We start from the raw sequence: 17,391 nt of genomic DNA, 5'->3' as shown, positions 1-17,391 counted from the left end.
TTCATCGTGCCACCCTCTCCTCGGCCCCGTCTGTCAAGAAGCCAGCCGTCAAGCATGTGCGGTCTACGAGACGGCACCCGCTTCCTCCCTCAGCTGAACCGATCCCGGCCGAATTACGAGGGAAGCGGAAGCTGTCTGGCGGAGAAGCACCGTCGAAGAGACGGAGAAGCAACCCCAGGACTTCTGGTACCACGGGAGTTGAAGATGTCTCGATGACGAGTGATTCTGGACAGAGTAGTGGAACCGCAAACAGCAGCCTGACGTCCTCCGACGGCTCTTCGCAATTTATTCTCGCCACCCCTTCCAAGGCCCCAACATCGACCGCCTCTGAACCTGTTCCGAAACCATTACAGATCCAGCCTTCCTTCACACCATTTCAGACTGCCCCTTCGACTCCAGTGATGGTCAACGCTGAGGCTGGACCGTCGACACCACCCTCCGACCGTGTTTCTGACCTTCCCTCCGCCGTCCCTTCCACTCCCGCCGCCCAGATTTCCCACCCTCAGCCCGTCGCGCCCACACCCGCACGGGAAATCCTCCGTCTGACGCCGAAAGAGCTCAAAACAGCTGCCGACACCATTCTTCCTCGCCCACCTACACCACCCAAAGTCACCGAGCGTTCAGCTCGGAACGGCTACCCCGCATGGGCCACTCCGAAGACGACTGTAAAGAAGCCGCCCTCGGCGTTCTTTACGCGGCAAGCGATGACAACAGCTCGGCCAGGAATTCGAGCACCTGAGCCCGTGCAGCCCGTACCCTTTGCTTTACAGCCTCAGGTGCAGCTGCCGCCTCGTATGGACAGGCCCGTGGCTGCACTCCCAAACAGGGCTCGGGTCCATCCCCTCGCGACACCGGCAAGGCAACCGAACCCCCTCGCCACTCCGGCAACGAGGAAGATTACGGTGCCTGTTCCATTCGGAGGAAGCGTCAGTCGGAGCACCCAAGCAGCCGCGAACCGAGTAATGGCAACACCCTCCAAGACGTCACATACCACGCCGCTATCGCTGCCGGCCAAAACACCAGGGCCCGCGCTCTCGAAACCACCGCCGCCGATGCTCCATATCGAGGAGACCGACGAGATGGATGTGGACACTCCTGCCAATCTCCCGGTGAGCAACACGCCCGCCGCTGAGAAGCCTGCAGACATTCCAGCGGTGGAACAGGCGAATGCGACACCGGCCCCCGCTCCGTCGGCGGCAACGGAAGGCCCGGCTGCAACACAAGCTGAGGAGAGGGTCATCGCCACCGCTGCGGTACCGCCAAAGACACCCGCTCCTGCACCTGCGGCGCCGCCATCGACAGTAGCCGGGTCCACGCGAACGCTCCGCAAGCGAGCACCAACCATCGCAACCTCGCTACCCGCTCGCCGACCTCACAGCCGCCCCGCCTCCGTTGCTGGAACAGTGATGGGACCGCCACCCCTCAAGACATCGTCCGTTGACGTTCCTAACAAGGCCGCGGACGGTCCCCGATACCCCTCCTCGCTGGGTAGTGGACCCTTGAACCGTCCTGGATCACGCGTGGTCTCTAACAACTACCGGTCTATCTCAGCCCCTACGCCGTCGTCGGCGAAGATTGAAGAGCCAAGCCTTCGCTCGCTCAGCTATCCCGCAGGACGCGATAAGGAGAACGCGTCGCAGGGGCAGGTCAAGGCCAAGCCTCGCGAGTCGCTGTCCATGTCATCACGGCGCGCTGACACGAGCCTGTGCATCTCTTCCCTGGACGACACTCTCGCGCGGCTGAAGGCGAGGAACAAGCCGGACTTCAAGGCCGCGCCGAAGCGTGTCCTTTCTGCTGCGGCCGTGCAGGATGACAAGACCGACAAGACGAAGCTTCTGGGCGTTACACCGCGTTCCCTGTCCCTGGCGTCAATGCCGCAGACAGAGCGGCACTCTGCCCCGTCCCGCTTCCAAGTGCTCGTGGACAACTCGCAGCAGACTGCAGTGCTGAAGGGTGTCGTTGCGTTCGTCGACGTGCACAGCGCCGAGGGCACCGACGGCAGTGCGCCATTCATCGACATGCTGAAGCTGTCGGGAGCTCGCGTGCTGAAGCGCCCCAGCGAGAGCTGCACGCACTTCATCTACAAGGACGGCAAGCCCTCGACTGCTGCGTTCTGGCGCCGGCTGCCCGAAGCGAAGCGGCCCGAGGTCGTCGGTATCCGCTGGGTCACGATGTGCCGCGAGCGCGGCAAGTGGATGGAGGAAGCAGGGTTCCGCGTCGACCTCAACGAGCAGGACATCTTCCAGGTGGTAAGCTGGCGTACCGATGTGTAGCTGACAACAGAAACGCAAGTCGATGGAGCCGAAGCGACTCGAGGCGAAGCCGTTCCTCACCAAGCTCTCCGCCGCCAAGGCGATGCCCCAGCCTCCGCCCATGCCCAAGAAGCAGCCTTATGCGAGTGAGTTGGCGCACACCGGGACATGCAACTGACATCTGCCCAGCCAAGGTGTCTTCCCCCTTGAGGCAGACGATGCTCGCGTAGGAAGCAAGTTCCGCACATGTCAAGCAGCAGTGACGCCGTGTCTCCCGAGATCTTCTTGACCCCCCTCGCATTCAATTGTAATTTTGCAGCGTGTTCAGTATTAAGCCACCTTTTAATGTATGTCTGTCATTGTTTTTGTACGACTCGGGCTTTCGGGGATTGATGTCCGTCTCGCCGACTCTGCCGGTTGGCTCGATGATCGGCGCTGTGTGATCCCCGTGTTTGATCTTTACGGCACGGCCATGACTGGTAGTTGGTTGGAGTGGCAGACACCGGGCCACCGGACGGACACGGACAGGCGAAGCTACAGCAGTCGTAAGAAGGGAAACAAGGTGTGGCCGCAGGGCTGACGCAGGGTCGCTGGTCGAGTTGAAAGCTTAACCGACGGAATGGGAAGCTTCGCCAGTTTTGGCCACGGCGATCGGGGTGCCTTTTGGCTCACTACGGGTCTGTAGAGTTACTCGGACATGGGCGGTGGTTGATTGTTGGTTCAAGTCTAGGACAATGACACACTGACACACTCGAGCCCAGGAGGCTCCCAGTTTTCTTATTTCCCGAGTTCCTCGAGGGTTAAAGGGGCACATAGGTGCACGCTGTAGACGTTGAGAACAAGGGCTGTCTATGTTAGACATTGTGTGCATGACAGTACTCACTGAACGGCGGTGCCCGCCGCTCGGCTCGCGCGTGAAGGTTGGCCGTGAGGGGAAGTGTGAACCGTGTATATTCCCCGGTGTCTGAAACGTGAGTTTGCAGCCCAGAGTTCGCAGACAAGCTCGTTGCGCAGTTTGCATCAACGACTTGCGGACCACGAAACATGATGCGGGCAGAAGAAACACGAAACCAGCGATACTGCAGAGCTCCTGACCAGCTGTCTGCAGACACTTGTCCCAGCTTCCTCGGCGGTGTAAACATCGGTGTATTTAGGAGCGACTTGGCACGACGTTCAGGGACTCCCGCCGCCATCAGGCGAAGTACATCTTGAGTGTCAGGGGAGTACGCAGACGTGCCTCAGTCGTATGCTTACTGCCTCCGACCAGGCCAGCCTCCAGCCTCACAGCGAGAGGGAGTGCCTGGCTGGAAATTCGGGAAATTTCGAGTGAGCAAAACGCAAACAAGCAGCAATCTGGCTGGCTTGTCATGACGACGCTCGTGCTAGCCATCAAGAGCGCATTGCCTTCGAACCCTTCTCGTCGTGAGGACGGTGATTTCAGCCTCTGCACTAAGCACTCCACGTTCCAACTTTTGGCCAAGCTGCAAAGCGGAGCAGAATAGCAGAAGAATTTGGGGGAAGAGAGGAAGCGGTGCATCCCCATCCCGCGACTTAGCACGTCGAGACAATTCAGCAGAATGAATTGTCTCAAAATGGCTGGGGCGGTAATGTTGCAATGTCACAGGCAGAAGACGACATGTACCTCCCGTAACCACCGCGTTCCCGGAAACAGGACCTGAGACATGCAAAGAGAGACGCTGATCGTCGTGATGAGTGCTGTCTGCCCAGAGGGTAGTGCACAGACGATGCGAGGCTGGCGGACCTGACAAAGGGTTGGCTGGATCCTGAGCCAAAAATGAATATTCTGGGCAGGAAGGTTGAGTTGCACAGTCTCTTAGAGAGCTACAAGTAGCTGCCCGCCCAACCCTCGTTGGACTTCAGTCAGTCGGGAATTGGAGCTCTTGGTTCCCGCAAACGGCGCGCATGACTTTGAGTTAACCTCCCTTGGGCCAGGTGTCGTAATGGAGTGACGCCCATTCGCCCGATGCCGTCTCCCTGCCGAGCTCCCGACTGCCCGGGCGCTTGGCTGGCCGGGTTTCAGCAACGGCGATGCTTGGCCGCATATATACGTGCTACAGGATGGTGCGCCCGCTTTGTCTTTCGTCTGTATCGTCTCGTTCTCCTTGCTTTCGCTTTGTCTTGACTTGGGTCGTTGCTGGAACTGTTCAGCCGCCCACCACACTCCTTTCACTTCTCGCCTCTGAGTCCGACGCTCTCTTCCAACTCCCGCCTCGTTCAACTTGGCCATCGCCAGTGGTCCTCCGACGCCATCTGACCCCGCGCCACCCCCTCACTACTCGACAGACACCTCGATACCCGCCTCGCGATGAAACTCCTCGCCCTGGCCCTCATGGCCAGTCTCGGCCTCACCAGGGCCGAAAGATCTGAGCGACGAAGCCGCACCGTCGCCGTAGCCGAGAGAGGAATCGACATCCTCCCCGAGCGCAATCTCGACGAGCGCTTCCTCCTCTCGACAATCACGCAGATGACAGTGACGGACGGACCCTCACACGAGCTCAACAAGAGCATGATCGACTCCTGGACCCAGACGGCGCATTACGCTTCGTAAGTGTCTTCTTCTACTTGGACCTCTCTTCTCTTTGCAAACGTCTTTGCAGGATGGTCATAGAGACGTAGCAGAGAATTTTGGTGTGGTGAAGGTTCAGACTGCTGGACGAATGACGACACGGGAAGGACTTGTTGCGGCAGCGGCCGAAGTCAGGTCCGGGGTCAGGGGTGGTCCTGAGGAGGGATCGCCATTCCGCCGCCGCGTCGTCATGTCTCGACCGCGTCCTGAAGCCACGGCCCTAGGTCGTTGGAGTGGACCTGTCGTGGCTGGGCCGTTGCAGAGCAGAGCTGCAGAGCAGTCCTCCAGTCTCTGACTACGCGGCCTCGGCGCTTTAGAAACCAAAATATCAGTTAGCTGACCCCAGTGCGATCCGGTGCGACATGAACGAGCTCAAGGCGTGGACGTGCCCGCACTGCGTCGACGAGGCAAAGGTGCTCGCGACGGGGGGCACCGACGGCATCACGCCGTTGTGGTACGTCGCAAGCAACAACTCGCACATCATCGTCTCCCTCGCTGGAACCAACACGAAGCGGCTCGACAGCATCAACACGAACCTGCAGTTCCTGTCCCTTGTTCCTCTGCAGGAACACTTCCCGAACACACTCATGTCCGGAGTCCGGATACACTCGGGGTACTACCAGGCCTTCATCCTGATCCAGGACGCGATCATGAGTGCGATCAAGTCCGAGATCGACAAGACGGCCACGAAGGAGATCGTCGTGACCGGTCATTCGCTCGGCGGCGCCATCGGCTCCATTCTGGCCACGTATCTCCTGCTCCAGTTCCCGGACAAGGTGACGGGACGCTTCTTCGCCCCGCCCCGGCAGGGCAACCAGGCCTGGGCCGACTATGTCGATAAGCTCTCCAAGGGGCGGATTCAGCACATGAACAATTTCAACGATATCGTGCCACACCTCCCGCCCCGTGCGCTCGACTACAGGCACTACGGGCACGAGATCTACATCACGTCCTGGGGCGGGGAGGAGTACATCTCCTGCGAGGGGCAGGAGAATCGTAAGTGCACGGGCCAGTTCATGCGCGCCGAGGAACTCATTGGGTCCCTTGTGCCACACCTCGATGCCATTGTGCATTCTGGCCCATACGCAGGTGTCATGATGGGCTGCGTCGGCGACTTCCAAAAGGTCGGCGATGCGGGTGAGGAGAAGCCGACGAAGCAGGGTACAACGAAGAAGCCCCAGCAGAGCGAGGAGGACAAGAAGAAGGACGACAAGAAGGAGGCGTAGACATTTCGCCAAACCCGCCACGGACACTGCTGGACACTATTAGCCATAGACCAACTTCATGTATTGTTACGACTTTCCAGCCACTTTTCCCCACAGAGAGAGAGAGCGTACCACATCCGCTTAATACCGATACCGTGAGATACCGAGTGTGTTAGTGACAGACATCGAGTGAGAGGCATGAGAGGTGTCATGTGAACGAGGAGTACACGCTACGGCCCGAACGGCGAACAGCACGTCAAGTGACCGGACCAACCCAGATCCGTTCTCATGCCTCAACTGGACGCGATTCAGTTTCATTCAGTTCATTCATTGTCGAAAGTCCAGATCTGTCGTCATATCAGCTGACGGGGTGCATACTAGGCCTTCCAGATCTGATTCTGTCGCCCCGGCTTGGCCCGGTTTCGCGTGTTCTGGCTTGAAACCAGGTTGGGTCGATGAGCCGATGGCGTCCGGGCCGTCCCGGGGTACTTCCGGCTTGGGGCGGGCCGGTAGATTAACAGCTGGTCGTGTGAGCGGCTGTAGACAATGCTGTGGCAGTGGACATTTCGACGGAAGTACGTTGTCGATAATGCTCAGAGGGGATCAGAATGGACGGAGAGGAAGACGCAGTGTGCAGAGACCAGCGGAGGCGGAAGCAGATGTAAGCGCAATGGTGTCGTCGACCTTTGGCAGGATGGATAGGGCGATGGAGTGAAGACGACAACGAAAAGCGGATCGATTCGCTAGGAAGAGTGGCAGTTGCCGGAGCCCAGGACTATTGACGCCCCCTTCCTGTGCGCAGTCGCCATCCATGGACGCTGCAGGCGTCCCAATCCACTCAGCTACAATCCATGAGCTCAGCAGGTTGCATGCATATGTTCAATGCATCCACCGTTATGCATGCGGTCCGCAGGCTCGAGGTTGTGCGTACGTTGAGCGAAGTCAGTCTTCGAGACGACAACTTCGTCTTCGGATGTTGATGCTCCAGTGAGCCCAGTGGCCACTCGAAACTAGACAAAACGGGGGGCATCCATCCATCGTCCGGAACCCCTCAGAGACCCCGACAGCGCGGTCCAAGAACCATACCTCACACAGCAAAACCCCGTCGGCCAAACTGTCGAGATAAGCATAGCAGTGTGATCCCAGTGATCCAGTGATCCCGCTCACGAGACCTACTGCGGTAGCGTGCCGCCATTCATGGGCAGGCTAGGGAGGCCTAGCGTCGCTAGCGTCCCTCGACGGGGATGATCCGGGCGAGACGTGATGACTCGAAGGATCAGAACGAGCTCGTTGCACGTCCTCGCCTCGGATCATCGTAGCTCTTGTGACATGACGTGGGGATCATCTGTCTGCCGCGCAATGAATCGGAGTGAATGGCAGGAAGCGCAGCAAGTGGTCCAGACAATAAGCAGCGAGTGCAGCCACGCCATCTGCCCTTTCCTTTCATCAATCTGGGTAGCGGTGATGCAGAGTGGAGTCGGGTGCCTTGCAGCGTAGTTTGATACCAGCGCAGGATTCCAGTGTCGCGGATCCCTTGCTCCCTTGCTGCAGCAGAATGTCACGGATGTAACGTGAGTGCGTGGGTACGTGAGTACAACGCGCAGCGGAGAGGCTGTGCTCATCATCTGCTGCTTCGGGAAGGACAGCGAGTCCAGCGCTGGCATCATTGAGCTCGCTAGTACCGGTGGTGGCAGGGAATATCGATCTGGGGATCGAACATTCAAGCACTGGCGGCGGGGCGTCAATAGCGACCATGATGACCATGACAACGACGAAGAGCTAGGTGGCAGGCAGGTCGGGCTTGGAGCGCAGAAGGCCCGAGGGGCAGGTAGCGGCGCAGGGGCGGGAGGCAGGCGATGAGGAGCACCCCTATGATGGCTTCTGGGCTCACGCCAACGCCATCGCGCCCAGTTCTCCCCCTTCCTTCGAGTCATGATGGACAGAGGTTGAGTCAACCGCCCGACAGGCGTCAGTCGCCGTCACCTCGGCAAATCGGTCACCTAGCTCGAGCGGGCGTGCTCCATTCGGGCATTTTCAGCCATCAGAGTAGCCCCGTAACGCGCGTGACACTCGACTTACGAGCGACCGAGGACGAAACCCACGCATTCACGTTAGGTCAGGCGAAATTGCAGAGAAAATTTTCGCCTGCGCGGATTCGAACCTGCTGAGGCGAACGCGTTGAGCGTCTGAGCTTGACCTGAGGGCCGGACTAGCGCTCTCACGCTAGTGGATGGATGCCCTGTGATCCCTGGAAGCCCCGCGACGCCTCGACATGCCCTGCGACGCCCAGACTATCCCGAACGACGCCGAACGACGCCGAAGTTTACCGCTTATTGCGCCGCGGTAATCGTCCTCATTACGGGCCCCTGCTGGCGCAATGAGGCGTTGAGGGGGCCCGGCAAACGGGGGATCGGTCCGCAAGCCTCTCCCTCCAATTGTTATTAGTCCTTGACGACGGCCCTGTACTAGTCCTTGTTATTTCACGTCCATATGGGTCATTTGTCCTTTGCTAATGACGCTCGTTGACCGTCGGAAGTGGACAAGCATGGCGATGTGCCTCCTCTGCGTCCATGCGTCCGTCTCTGCGGACCATAATCTCCGCTCGACTAGCGATGAACCATGAATCATGAAGCACGAGGCAGGAGGGGAAACCGAGCGTGAGAAGTTGAGAGCGTCAGTAGGCGGCCGGTGGCGAATTGGACCATACCTCCGCAGTCCCTGCACGCAATCCGCCGTGCACTCGCATGCCAAGTCCCGGTCCGTCAGCGGAAAGTCAGATTGCGTCCTTTCCAGAGTTAGAAGACGTCGCAGCGGTGTTCAAAGGGATGTGCTCAGGACGTTTAACCAAGATACAGAGCGCCGCTGACTGGTTGTATGATCGCCGCGTGGTGCACGCGAATAACTCGCTAGCGCGTGCCTCGGTGAGGATCGGAGGTTGGCCAATGGTGGTGGCAAGAGGTGCGGACATCGGCGCTGGATTGTTCTAGAGGCACGGGTGGATGCATGCTTTTCCAGTGCAGAGTCCGAGTCGGGACACTCGAGGGGAGCAATCAGATGGGCAGAGGGCAGGAACCGAGCAAGCAAAAAGGGGTCATGGAGTGGTGTGAATGACGGCAGCGGGTGGTATGACGTAGGACCGTTTTTGCTGCATTTGCTCTGCCAGCACTGCACGCAAGTTAGGGGATGCGCCGAGGAACGCAAGGGGAACAGGTCTTATAAAAGGTAAAAAGAGGGCGGATGCTCATACGACACCTCAGCAAACACACACAATGACCCACCACGACGGACACCACGACGAGCTCCAGCAGGACCAGGTGAGTGACAAGTGACAGCCGTGGCGAGTGGATGGAGAGTGTGGCGCTGACACGGCCAGACCGGCAAGGTCCCGAACCCCGCCAACGAGACCCAGGTGATCGAGGCGCTCGACCAGCAGCGCGCCGTCAACGACCAGGGCTACGTCAAGAAGGTCCTCGAGAACTACATCGACAACAGGAAGAAGGAGGGTGACAACGACGCCAAGATCTCCGAGAAGCTCAACATTGTCCTCGACCGCTTCCCGCACTACAAGAACATTGTCGACGAGATCACCAACGCCCGCGGCCTCCCCCCTTGCACCCAGGGCGACCAGTCCAAGCGCGTTTAAGAGTAGCCGGCGAGACAGCATAGTCAGCAGCATGCAGTGACGCAATAACAGACAACGAGCTCTCTTTTGCATTTTGAAACTACTGAACTACACAAGGGTTTCGGGGTGACACTACCATTTCGCCGGGGAATGGAATTGGACTAATTGACTTATGGGACCGGATGGTGGGTGATGAGTTACTTGACAGCGACCGGAGGCGTGTTCGCCTGCGAGAACTTGGCTGTCTGGCCGGCGTACAGGTCTCCGCCGACATGGGGTTCGAAGCCGTTCTTGGTAAAGATGCCAGGCATCTTGCCAGTACCGCGGGCCATCCACCACTCCTCGGCAGTCATTTCTGGCCCATCCGCCGTCGGGGGCTGTGCATCAATGAGCCCGCCCTTGAGGCGGCGGAGGATGACGCTGTTCTCGGGCCGGCGGAAGAAGACGAGCGACGAGCGGTCCAGCCCGTCCTGCGGCGCGGGAGGGGGCACGACGCGGTGGATATTGGAGCGCAGAATGCCCGCCGTGAACGTGACCATGGCATCGCCGAGGTTCACGATCGGATGCCCGGTCACAGGCTTGACGTAGACCCACTTGCCGTCGTCGGGGCGGCGGATCTGCAGACCGCCAAGCCAGTTGAACAGGATCGTCAGAGACCCAAAGTCGGTGTGCTCGCCCTGCTGCGCGATGACCTCGTTGAACGGCTGGGCGGGCGCACGGGTGAAACGGATGTGGTCGCCAGAGCGCTCGTTCAGACGGTGCATCTCGAGCAGCGTGCCCTTTGCTAGGCCGAGGTTCTTCTCGAGGTGCTCAAACAGAATGTCCATGACCTGGTGGCAAGAGCGCATGTAGCCCTCCAGCGTCTCCTGCGCATCCGTGATCATCTGGTGGCAAGCCAGCCGCTCGTCCAGACCAAGCACACAATCCTTACGGATCTTGGCCGTCAGCACAGTCCAACCTTCTGCCGCCGGTCACTGTCACCTCACAGCCGGTCCATGCGACCTCGCTGCTCGCTTCCCGCGGCGCAGCCTCGGATAGTGACGACGCGAGCAGTGACGACGCGGGGAGTGACACATTCACGGGTGACCATGCGTACCAGCGGCGGCGGCGTTTGCAACTCACGTTGTAGTTCTGGTTACGGACCAGCTCCCCGTTGGCGTCATACTGCCCGGTAACTTCGCCGTAGCGGTACGCGAAGAACTCGTGCAGGTGCGGGCGGCCATACTGATCCTTGACATCGTTGGGGAGAGCCCACCAGCGGTTCTGCAGCGCATTCACGTCCTCGGCGAGTGACACGACCCGCTCGCCCAGGGTAGAGCCAAACATGTCCAGGTAGAAGAAGCCCAGGTCCTTGCACGCCTGGAAGAAGCGGGACGACTCGCCCTCATCGCCGGCTTCTAGCTTGGAGAGGTGGATCGTGAGCAGCGGCGCGGTCGGGATGTCGTCAGGGAAGGGGGGCAGGGTGTGGTGCGAGGTGGATGGCGGCATGGCTAGCGCTGGTAGTGTTGTCAATTGCGGAGTGGGAGTGTGGGAGTTGTGGATGTGGTGGCTGCGTTAGCCGGGTGAGCCGTTAAGGGAGGTAGAGATCCTTAGGGAGATCGTTGTGATCGATGCAGCGGGGGACGATGTGGACAGTGTTCGACGCAGCGGCGAACCTTTGTATGCAGATGTCGAGGATTGGGCAGGTGGGCAAGTGCTGAAGTGGAGATGGATGGCCTGCCTGGGAGGAATGCGGACTTGTGCCTCTCTGATTTCGGCTTTCGCAGAAGCCCGACTTCGGTCATTTCCGACATCATTCTCGTAATCCTCAGTCCTATCAACGGAGCTCTCGATGTCATCCATATGCTGCTGAACGTCATGCATGCGGATTGGACTGCACGTAGTGATTGACCTCCTCCGACCGGCTCTCAGACGGCAATGGGTAGTGCCCGTGTAGGGACCCTGCTCATTCACCGGCACTAAGGCCATGGTCAACGCCTCCGGGCCGTGCGTCCGAGTGGTCCGTCGGACTCTTTCGGCACCGTCGTCCGAGCAACCCTCTCTGCCCGTGCGCCCATACTAACACTTTATGCGTATTCTGCAGGTTGATGTGCACTGCGTGAGAATACTTTCCCAGCCTTGTAGCCCTGAACCATGCCCCTTTGCGGATGTCGAGGAACAGCACTGCCACCCTGCTCCCTCCTTGTCTGCGACTGCTCCACTCCGACTTCATTAACATCGCGTTGTCGGCTGGAAACTGGAACACTTCAGTGAGGTCATCTGTAATTGTCGCTGTAACGCAGAGTCATGCATCCCGTCGACGACTAGCTGCAAGGAGTAGAATCGTTGTGGGGAACACCTTCAGCCATCGCCGTGTGCTGCGGCCACTCACCCCGGCAGCGCCGGCAGATGTTTTTGGGAGTATTGCCGGTGGACTGATTGGGTGCAGAAATCTGCAGAACGGAGAATTCTTATCTCGGTTAGCCGATAATGAATTCATCAACCACTGGTCGCGTGCGGGATCGTCGAGGATGCAACCTCAACTGCGCCTGGAGCATCGCGCCTGAGGAGGCAGGCGACAATAACAGCCATCATGTCCGCAGGCAAGAGGCAAGAAGACGCAGGAGGCAGGAAGAGCACAGGAAGCATCGTGCCCGCACCGTTCAGCGCCAACTGTGGCTGTGCCAAGACCACCTGTACATGACTCTGTCCGCTCAGCCGTTTGTTCCTGAAAGCCTGGTGGAGTCGTCGCAGCGTCGCACAAGGACAAGCGCGCATGTGCTCAACGGAGCTAGCACTGTGAGTACCGTGTTTCACCAATCGGCCCCAACAGGGATGTGAGAGATCCTGCACTATGAGTAGTACTCGCGACCGCATCCACACCATGACCTCAGCTCGGGGTCGCGACCAACCTAGAAGGAGGAAGCAGAGGCGCAGAGGCGGGCTCAGTTGGACCTGCAGGCGGTACAAAAGCACAGGGATGCGGGGCCGAAGACGCAGCAGACGGCTAGCGTCATGAGTCAGGTGGCGCCGATGGCTCACACTCAGGCTCCCACTAGATCGCGCCCCGCCGCCGAGCCCTCACGAACCCACCGCGTGCATCACGGTGCCCTCTGATACCATGCTGCCCGTGCTAACGAGCAAGGTTTGATGCTAACGACGTCCTATCAGCTGCGAGCAAGGCTTCTGGGCCGAAGCGAGAGCGTGAGCAGGCCATCATGACCCTGCTGTTCGCCGATCACGTTCGTGCTCTACCGGATCTCTGCGTCCGCACAGGGTGTCGCGCCGTCACTCTGCCCTCGACAGGGAGCGCACCACTGCGCTCACTAGTGCGAGAGCGCGCAGGAGCGCAGGCGCTAAGCAGGGAAAGGGTCTGTCGCCTGCCAGACCCAGAGGTTCGTGTTTGCGCGATGGGTCTGGGGGAGCAATCCCCACATTGATGCCGTCCCACCACAACACCACTCCTCACCACATATATCAGTGCCCAACATCGTCCGTTTTCTTTTTCTTCTTTTCCATCCGCCAACAGCTTTCTCCACTCCGAGTAACTGTTGACCGGTGTTTTTCTCCTCGTGTCGTGTCCTGTAGCCGTTCCACCTTCCGCTGCTCCACTCTTCTTCCGTCGCCCTTTGTACCTCCCCCCCCCCTTGTCTTCGTCGCCTGCGCCGCCTCCTCCTTTCGCCACCCCGTAGTAACCTCCACCCGACTCCTTCACCCTCCCCCCGGACCACGATGCCTAAGGCCCCGAAGCTTCCCATCACGCGCGGCAGGTCCAGGACTCCGTCCCCGTTCGAGGTTCCAGATCGTGCCGAGTCCCCTCGTGCCGAGTCCCCCGTCGAGAAGCTCAAACCAAAGAACAAGGCTCGCAACTTCGTTATCGACGCATTCCAGTACGCGATTTTCGAAACCTTGAAGCCCCGCATCACCTACTTGGTCTCCGATACGACGAATGAGGTCAAGAAGTCCGAACTTTGGAGGTAAGTGACGTGTGACTTAGTCTGAGGGTTGGGGCTGACTTGCGAAGCGGCGACCTGTTTGGTGTGAGCTGCAAAAATTGCTTCGACGCCGAAAAGGAATGCGAATACACCAACGTAAAACCCTTGGAGTTCAGGGATAACGGCCAGGTGGTGATGCGCCTCGGTACATGCAAGTGCTGCGGGTCACAGCGCCGCGCCTGCGACCCGCCGGTCTTCCAAGCGCCTCCGACGAAGAGTGCCATTCAGAAGCGCAACTCTCGCGACAAGCCGGAGAACGGCGGCTCAGGCGAAGGCCTTGAGGAGGTCCCTGAGGGTGACAGCCCCCCCCGCTTCAAAGGCAGCACCACCCCGCTCGCCACGCCTAACCCCCGCTGCTCTGATCACAAGGGGTGCTTCAAGAGGGAGTACAGCACAGTCCACAAGCGAAACCCTCCTCCTAGCCTCTTCAATCCCAAGACGATGGAGCATGAGGCGTCATTGCTTGTGGCGCCCCTCCCGATGGCCGACGTCTCGTCCTGCACGTCGTCCAGCTCGTCATCCAGTGCGTCGTCCAGCTCGTCATCCAGTGCGTCGTCCTGCGCGTCGTCGTGCGCGTCGTCCTGCGCCTCGTCGCGCGCCGCGTCGCCTGAGCCTCAACCATCGCCCAGTCTTCCCATCAAAGACCTCGATGCTGTTCACTTGTTGCTCACCCTCCGCAACCCGCGTGCGCCTCCTCGTGAGGTCACGCCCCCTCCTGCTTCGCCCACTGCGTCTGTCTCCTCCGTCTGCTCGTTCGAGTCCGACTGTTCCCCCCCGCAGTCGCCGGTGATGCCACAGCTTTCGCTGCTCGGCTCTTCCCGTCCCGACGACTCCGAGCACTCCTACTGCTCCTCCGAGGGCTCGTCCTCCTCCGAGCTGGTGACTCCACCTCTTCAGCAGTCTCTCCGCCTTCCTCCGGACCTTCCCGTCCCCTGGCTGAGCCGCAAGGACAAGGCGCCTCTCCGCCCGACCTTCTCTCCCCCGCCTGTCCGCTCGACCTACACCCCGCCCACGGGTTTCCCCATGCTGTCGATCCCTAGCGACGCGGTGCCTCTCCCCGACAGCCTCCGAGCCTGCGCGCTCTTCCATCCTTAAAGCGACAACGATCGCTGGACATCGGGGACACCACTCTGTCGCTTCGGCGACGGTTCACCCATACAGCCCAATACCCCGCATTGTCTCATCAACAAGTCAAGCGTCAGTCGACGTATCATCAAGTCGAGTGTTTATCAGCACAACAAATGCTCGTCAGCATAACAAGTCAACGCCCATCAGCACATCAAGTCAAGTGCCCATCAGCACATCAAGTCAAGCACATCAAGTCGAGTGCCCATTAGCACTCAAGTGCCCACCATAAAGCCAATATAATACCCACCGAGTAAAAAGTTGTAGTAGTAATCCAAGCCAAGCCGGCCAAGTATAGGCCACGTTGTATCACCCCCCGGAGGTGACCCCAGCTCTTTAGATAGTAATAGTTCGTTCTTCTTGATAATCGTTGTCGCTCTTTTGGTGTTTTGTAGAAGTGAAGTTATGCAAGGACATTTTTAACGCGATCGGGTTGTTTGCGAGTGTTGCGAGTGTTGACAGACGATGCGGACTGCGAGATGGACGTTGCACCGCTACGTCATAGGTACGTGCCGGGCATGATCCGATCTGCGATCCGCCTGATGTCTGTGTGCGGGAGGCTGGGCGCGCGCTGACTGGCTGCAAGCGTAGGGTCGATCGCGGCCAGCGCGGCCAGGCAAGCGATAGGGGTGGGTCGAGCCGTGTCGCTGTCGCGTCGTGCACTGCCAAGAAATCGACGGCCGATCTGCCAGTGAGGTCAGTGACATCGCGTTGTTGCAAGAGGTGTGTGTCGGTGGAGGTGTTGATAGTGGGCCCAAAGAGAAGAATTGGCACAACCTCGCGTGTCAAGTTTGGTTTCTTGGTGCACAAGTTCCGAATTAATCAGGCTCCGTGGAGGCGCGTAAGGTCCGTCAAGGTCTGGGGGAGTATAGACTGTGGTGCGCAGTCGCCTGTCTGGCTCATGGGATGGATGGGTTGGTATGAATGAATGCGGCAAGTAGAGTTTGAAACGATGGCCCAGATCGGCCAGACGTCGCTACGTCATAGACACTGGTGGTCAGGTGGCCACATCTACTGCGGCATGAGGACTGCACACACGCTATACTTTCACCTCTCGACGCCCTACGCCCACGCCCAACGCCCCCACACGACGCCAAGCGCAGCAAGGCTGAAGAGCTGAGGCATTATTGGAGGCACAGAGGCACAGTCCAGCACTGCGGTAATGGGCAAGACAGGCGGGAGCGATACCACACGAACTGATGAATCTGGTGACGTCGAGGTCTGAACGCGACGTCCTGGGGCGTCGTACCGCACCAACTCCCTACTCCCCCCGTCCCACTCAAGTCTAGGTCTGGAGGACCCGCGCCAGCCGCGCCAGCCGCGAGCCGCGCTCCTCCCCCTGTCCCCTGTCCCCTGCCTCCCACCCACCACCCACCTCCATCGTCATCGCCCAACACGCTGCCTTGCTGGCACGAAGGGTGGAATGTCATATATAAACACCCACCTCTCACTCCAAGAGTCGGCCCCATCGTTCGACTGTCAACTCATCTGAACAAATCATCATGGACGCTATCAAGAAGGCTATCACGTGAGTCACTCTTTCTCTTCCACTCGCAGTGCCGGTCGGGAGAGGGGGTGGGGAGGGGGATCGGGGAGACGTCGAGGGGGGCTGGGCTCAAGGAATGGAGACCGCTAGGTCTTAGCGGCGAGATCTGCGGTGGCGTCTGGCACCTTGCAACACAGCTCGTGCTCGGGGTAGTCACGCGTGGGTCTGTCAGCTGCTCGAGACCGTGCTGTTGGTGTGCTCTTCATGTTGAGCGGGTCTCGGTCCAGTCTGTCCAGACCAGTCGAGACTGTCGCCACTGACCCCTCGCTACGTCACTTGCCTCCACCTTGCTCTCTCCTTCCTCCCTCCTCTCCCTCATACCCAACTCGCCCCCTCTCGCTTCGCTCGATCGTGCTCTCTCTCACCCTCGCTCCCTCGCTTCGCTCAGTCGCTCGGTGCTAACCTCAGTGGATGCAAGTGCAAGCCCGAGCAGGGCTGCGCCTGTGCCCGCGGCCAGTGCGAGTGCAAGACGGGCAAGTGCAAGTGTCCCGGCTGCGGCGGCCGTGTCCGCCGCCCTGGCGCGCACTCCTCGTCCTCTTCCTCGGACTCGGACGACGACGACGACATGAAGCGCCGCAAGCAGCTCAAGCGCCAGCAGCGCATGCAGCAGGGCGGCATGGGCGGCGCCGGCATGGGTGCTGGCGGTGCTGGCATGGCTGGCTCCGGCATGGGCGGTGGCCACATGGGCGGCGGCGGCGTCGGACACCAGGGCGCACCATGTGCTGTGATACCATGCTGCCCGTGCTAACGAGCAAGGTTTGATGCTAACGACGTCCTATCAGCTGCGAGCAAGGCTTCTGGGCCGAAGCGAGAGCGTGAGCAGGCCATCATGACCCTGCTGTTCGCCGATCACGTTCGTGCTCTACCGGATCTCTGCGTCCGCACAGGGTGTCGCGCCGTCACTCTGCCCTCGACAGGGAGCGCACCACTGCGCTCACTAGTGCGAGAGCGCGCAGGAGCGCAGGCGCTAAGCAGGGAAAGGGTCTGTCGCCTGCCAGACCCAGAGGTTCGTGTTTGCGCGATGGGTCTGGGGGAGCAATCCCCACATTGATGCCGTCCCACCACAACACCACTCCTCAC

At 59.7% G+C, this 17,391-nt stretch overlaps 5 protein-coding genes across 5 annotated transcripts; 4 read left to right on the top strand and 1 right to left on the bottom strand.

The window, feature by feature from the left end:
* Nucleotides 1-4,578: 4,578 nt before the first annotated feature.
* On the top strand, nt 4,579-5,134 carry A1Q1_04870 (uncharacterized protein; the record flags this gene model as incomplete). Its single annotated transcript, XM_014323108.1, has 2 exons — nt 4,579-4,817; nt 4,882-5,134. 2 exons carry the CDS (start codon nt 4,579-4,581, stop codon nt 5,132-5,134), a joined length of 492 nt encoding a protein of 163 aa, XP_014178583.1.
* A 67-nt stretch (nt 5,135-5,201) lies between these two features.
* Nucleotides 5,202-6,065, top strand: A1Q1_04869 (uncharacterized protein; the record flags this gene model as incomplete). Its single annotated transcript, XM_014323107.1, has 1 exon — nt 5,202-6,065. The coding sequence occupies one exon, from the start codon at nt 5,202-5,204 to the stop codon at nt 6,063-6,065; it is 864 nt and encodes a 287-aa protein (XP_014178582.1).
* Nucleotides 6,066-9,313: 3,248 nt separating this feature from the next.
* Nucleotides 9,314-9,687, top strand: A1Q1_04868 (uncharacterized protein; the record flags this gene model as incomplete). Its single annotated transcript, XM_014323106.1, has 2 exons — nt 9,314-9,358; nt 9,418-9,687. The coding sequence occupies 2 exons, from the start codon at nt 9,314-9,316 to the stop codon at nt 9,685-9,687; spliced, it is 315 nt and encodes a 104-aa protein (XP_014178581.1).
* Nucleotides 9,688-9,863: 176 nt separating this feature from the next.
* On the bottom strand, nt 9,864-11,154 carry A1Q1_04867 (1-aminocyclopropane-1-carboxylate oxidase, putative; the record flags this gene model as incomplete). Its single annotated transcript, XM_014323105.1, has 2 exons — nt 9,864-10,601; nt 10,789-11,154. The coding sequence occupies 2 exons, from the start codon at nt 11,152-11,154 to the stop codon at nt 9,864-9,866; spliced, it is 1,104 nt and encodes a 367-aa protein (XP_014178580.1).
* Nucleotides 11,155-13,377: 2,223 nt separating this feature from the next.
* Nucleotides 13,378-14,735, top strand: A1Q1_04866 (uncharacterized protein; the record flags this gene model as incomplete). The annotated part of the gene is made up of 2 exons (XM_014323104.1): nt 13,378-13,622; nt 13,670-14,735. 2 exons carry the CDS (start codon nt 13,378-13,380, stop codon nt 14,733-14,735), a joined length of 1,311 nt encoding a protein of 436 aa, XP_014178579.1.
* Between the last annotated feature and the right edge of the window lie 2,656 nt (nt 14,736-17,391).

Source organism: Trichosporon asahii, assembly GCF_000293215.1.
Source record: "Trichosporon asahii var. asahii CBS 2479 unplaced genomic scaffold scaffold00070, whole genome shotgun sequence".
Taxonomy (NCBI): Eukaryota; Fungi; Basidiomycota; class Tremellomycetes; order Trichosporonales; family Trichosporonaceae; genus Trichosporon; species Trichosporon asahii.
This window is presented reverse-complemented; position numbering and strand designations above follow the sequence as displayed.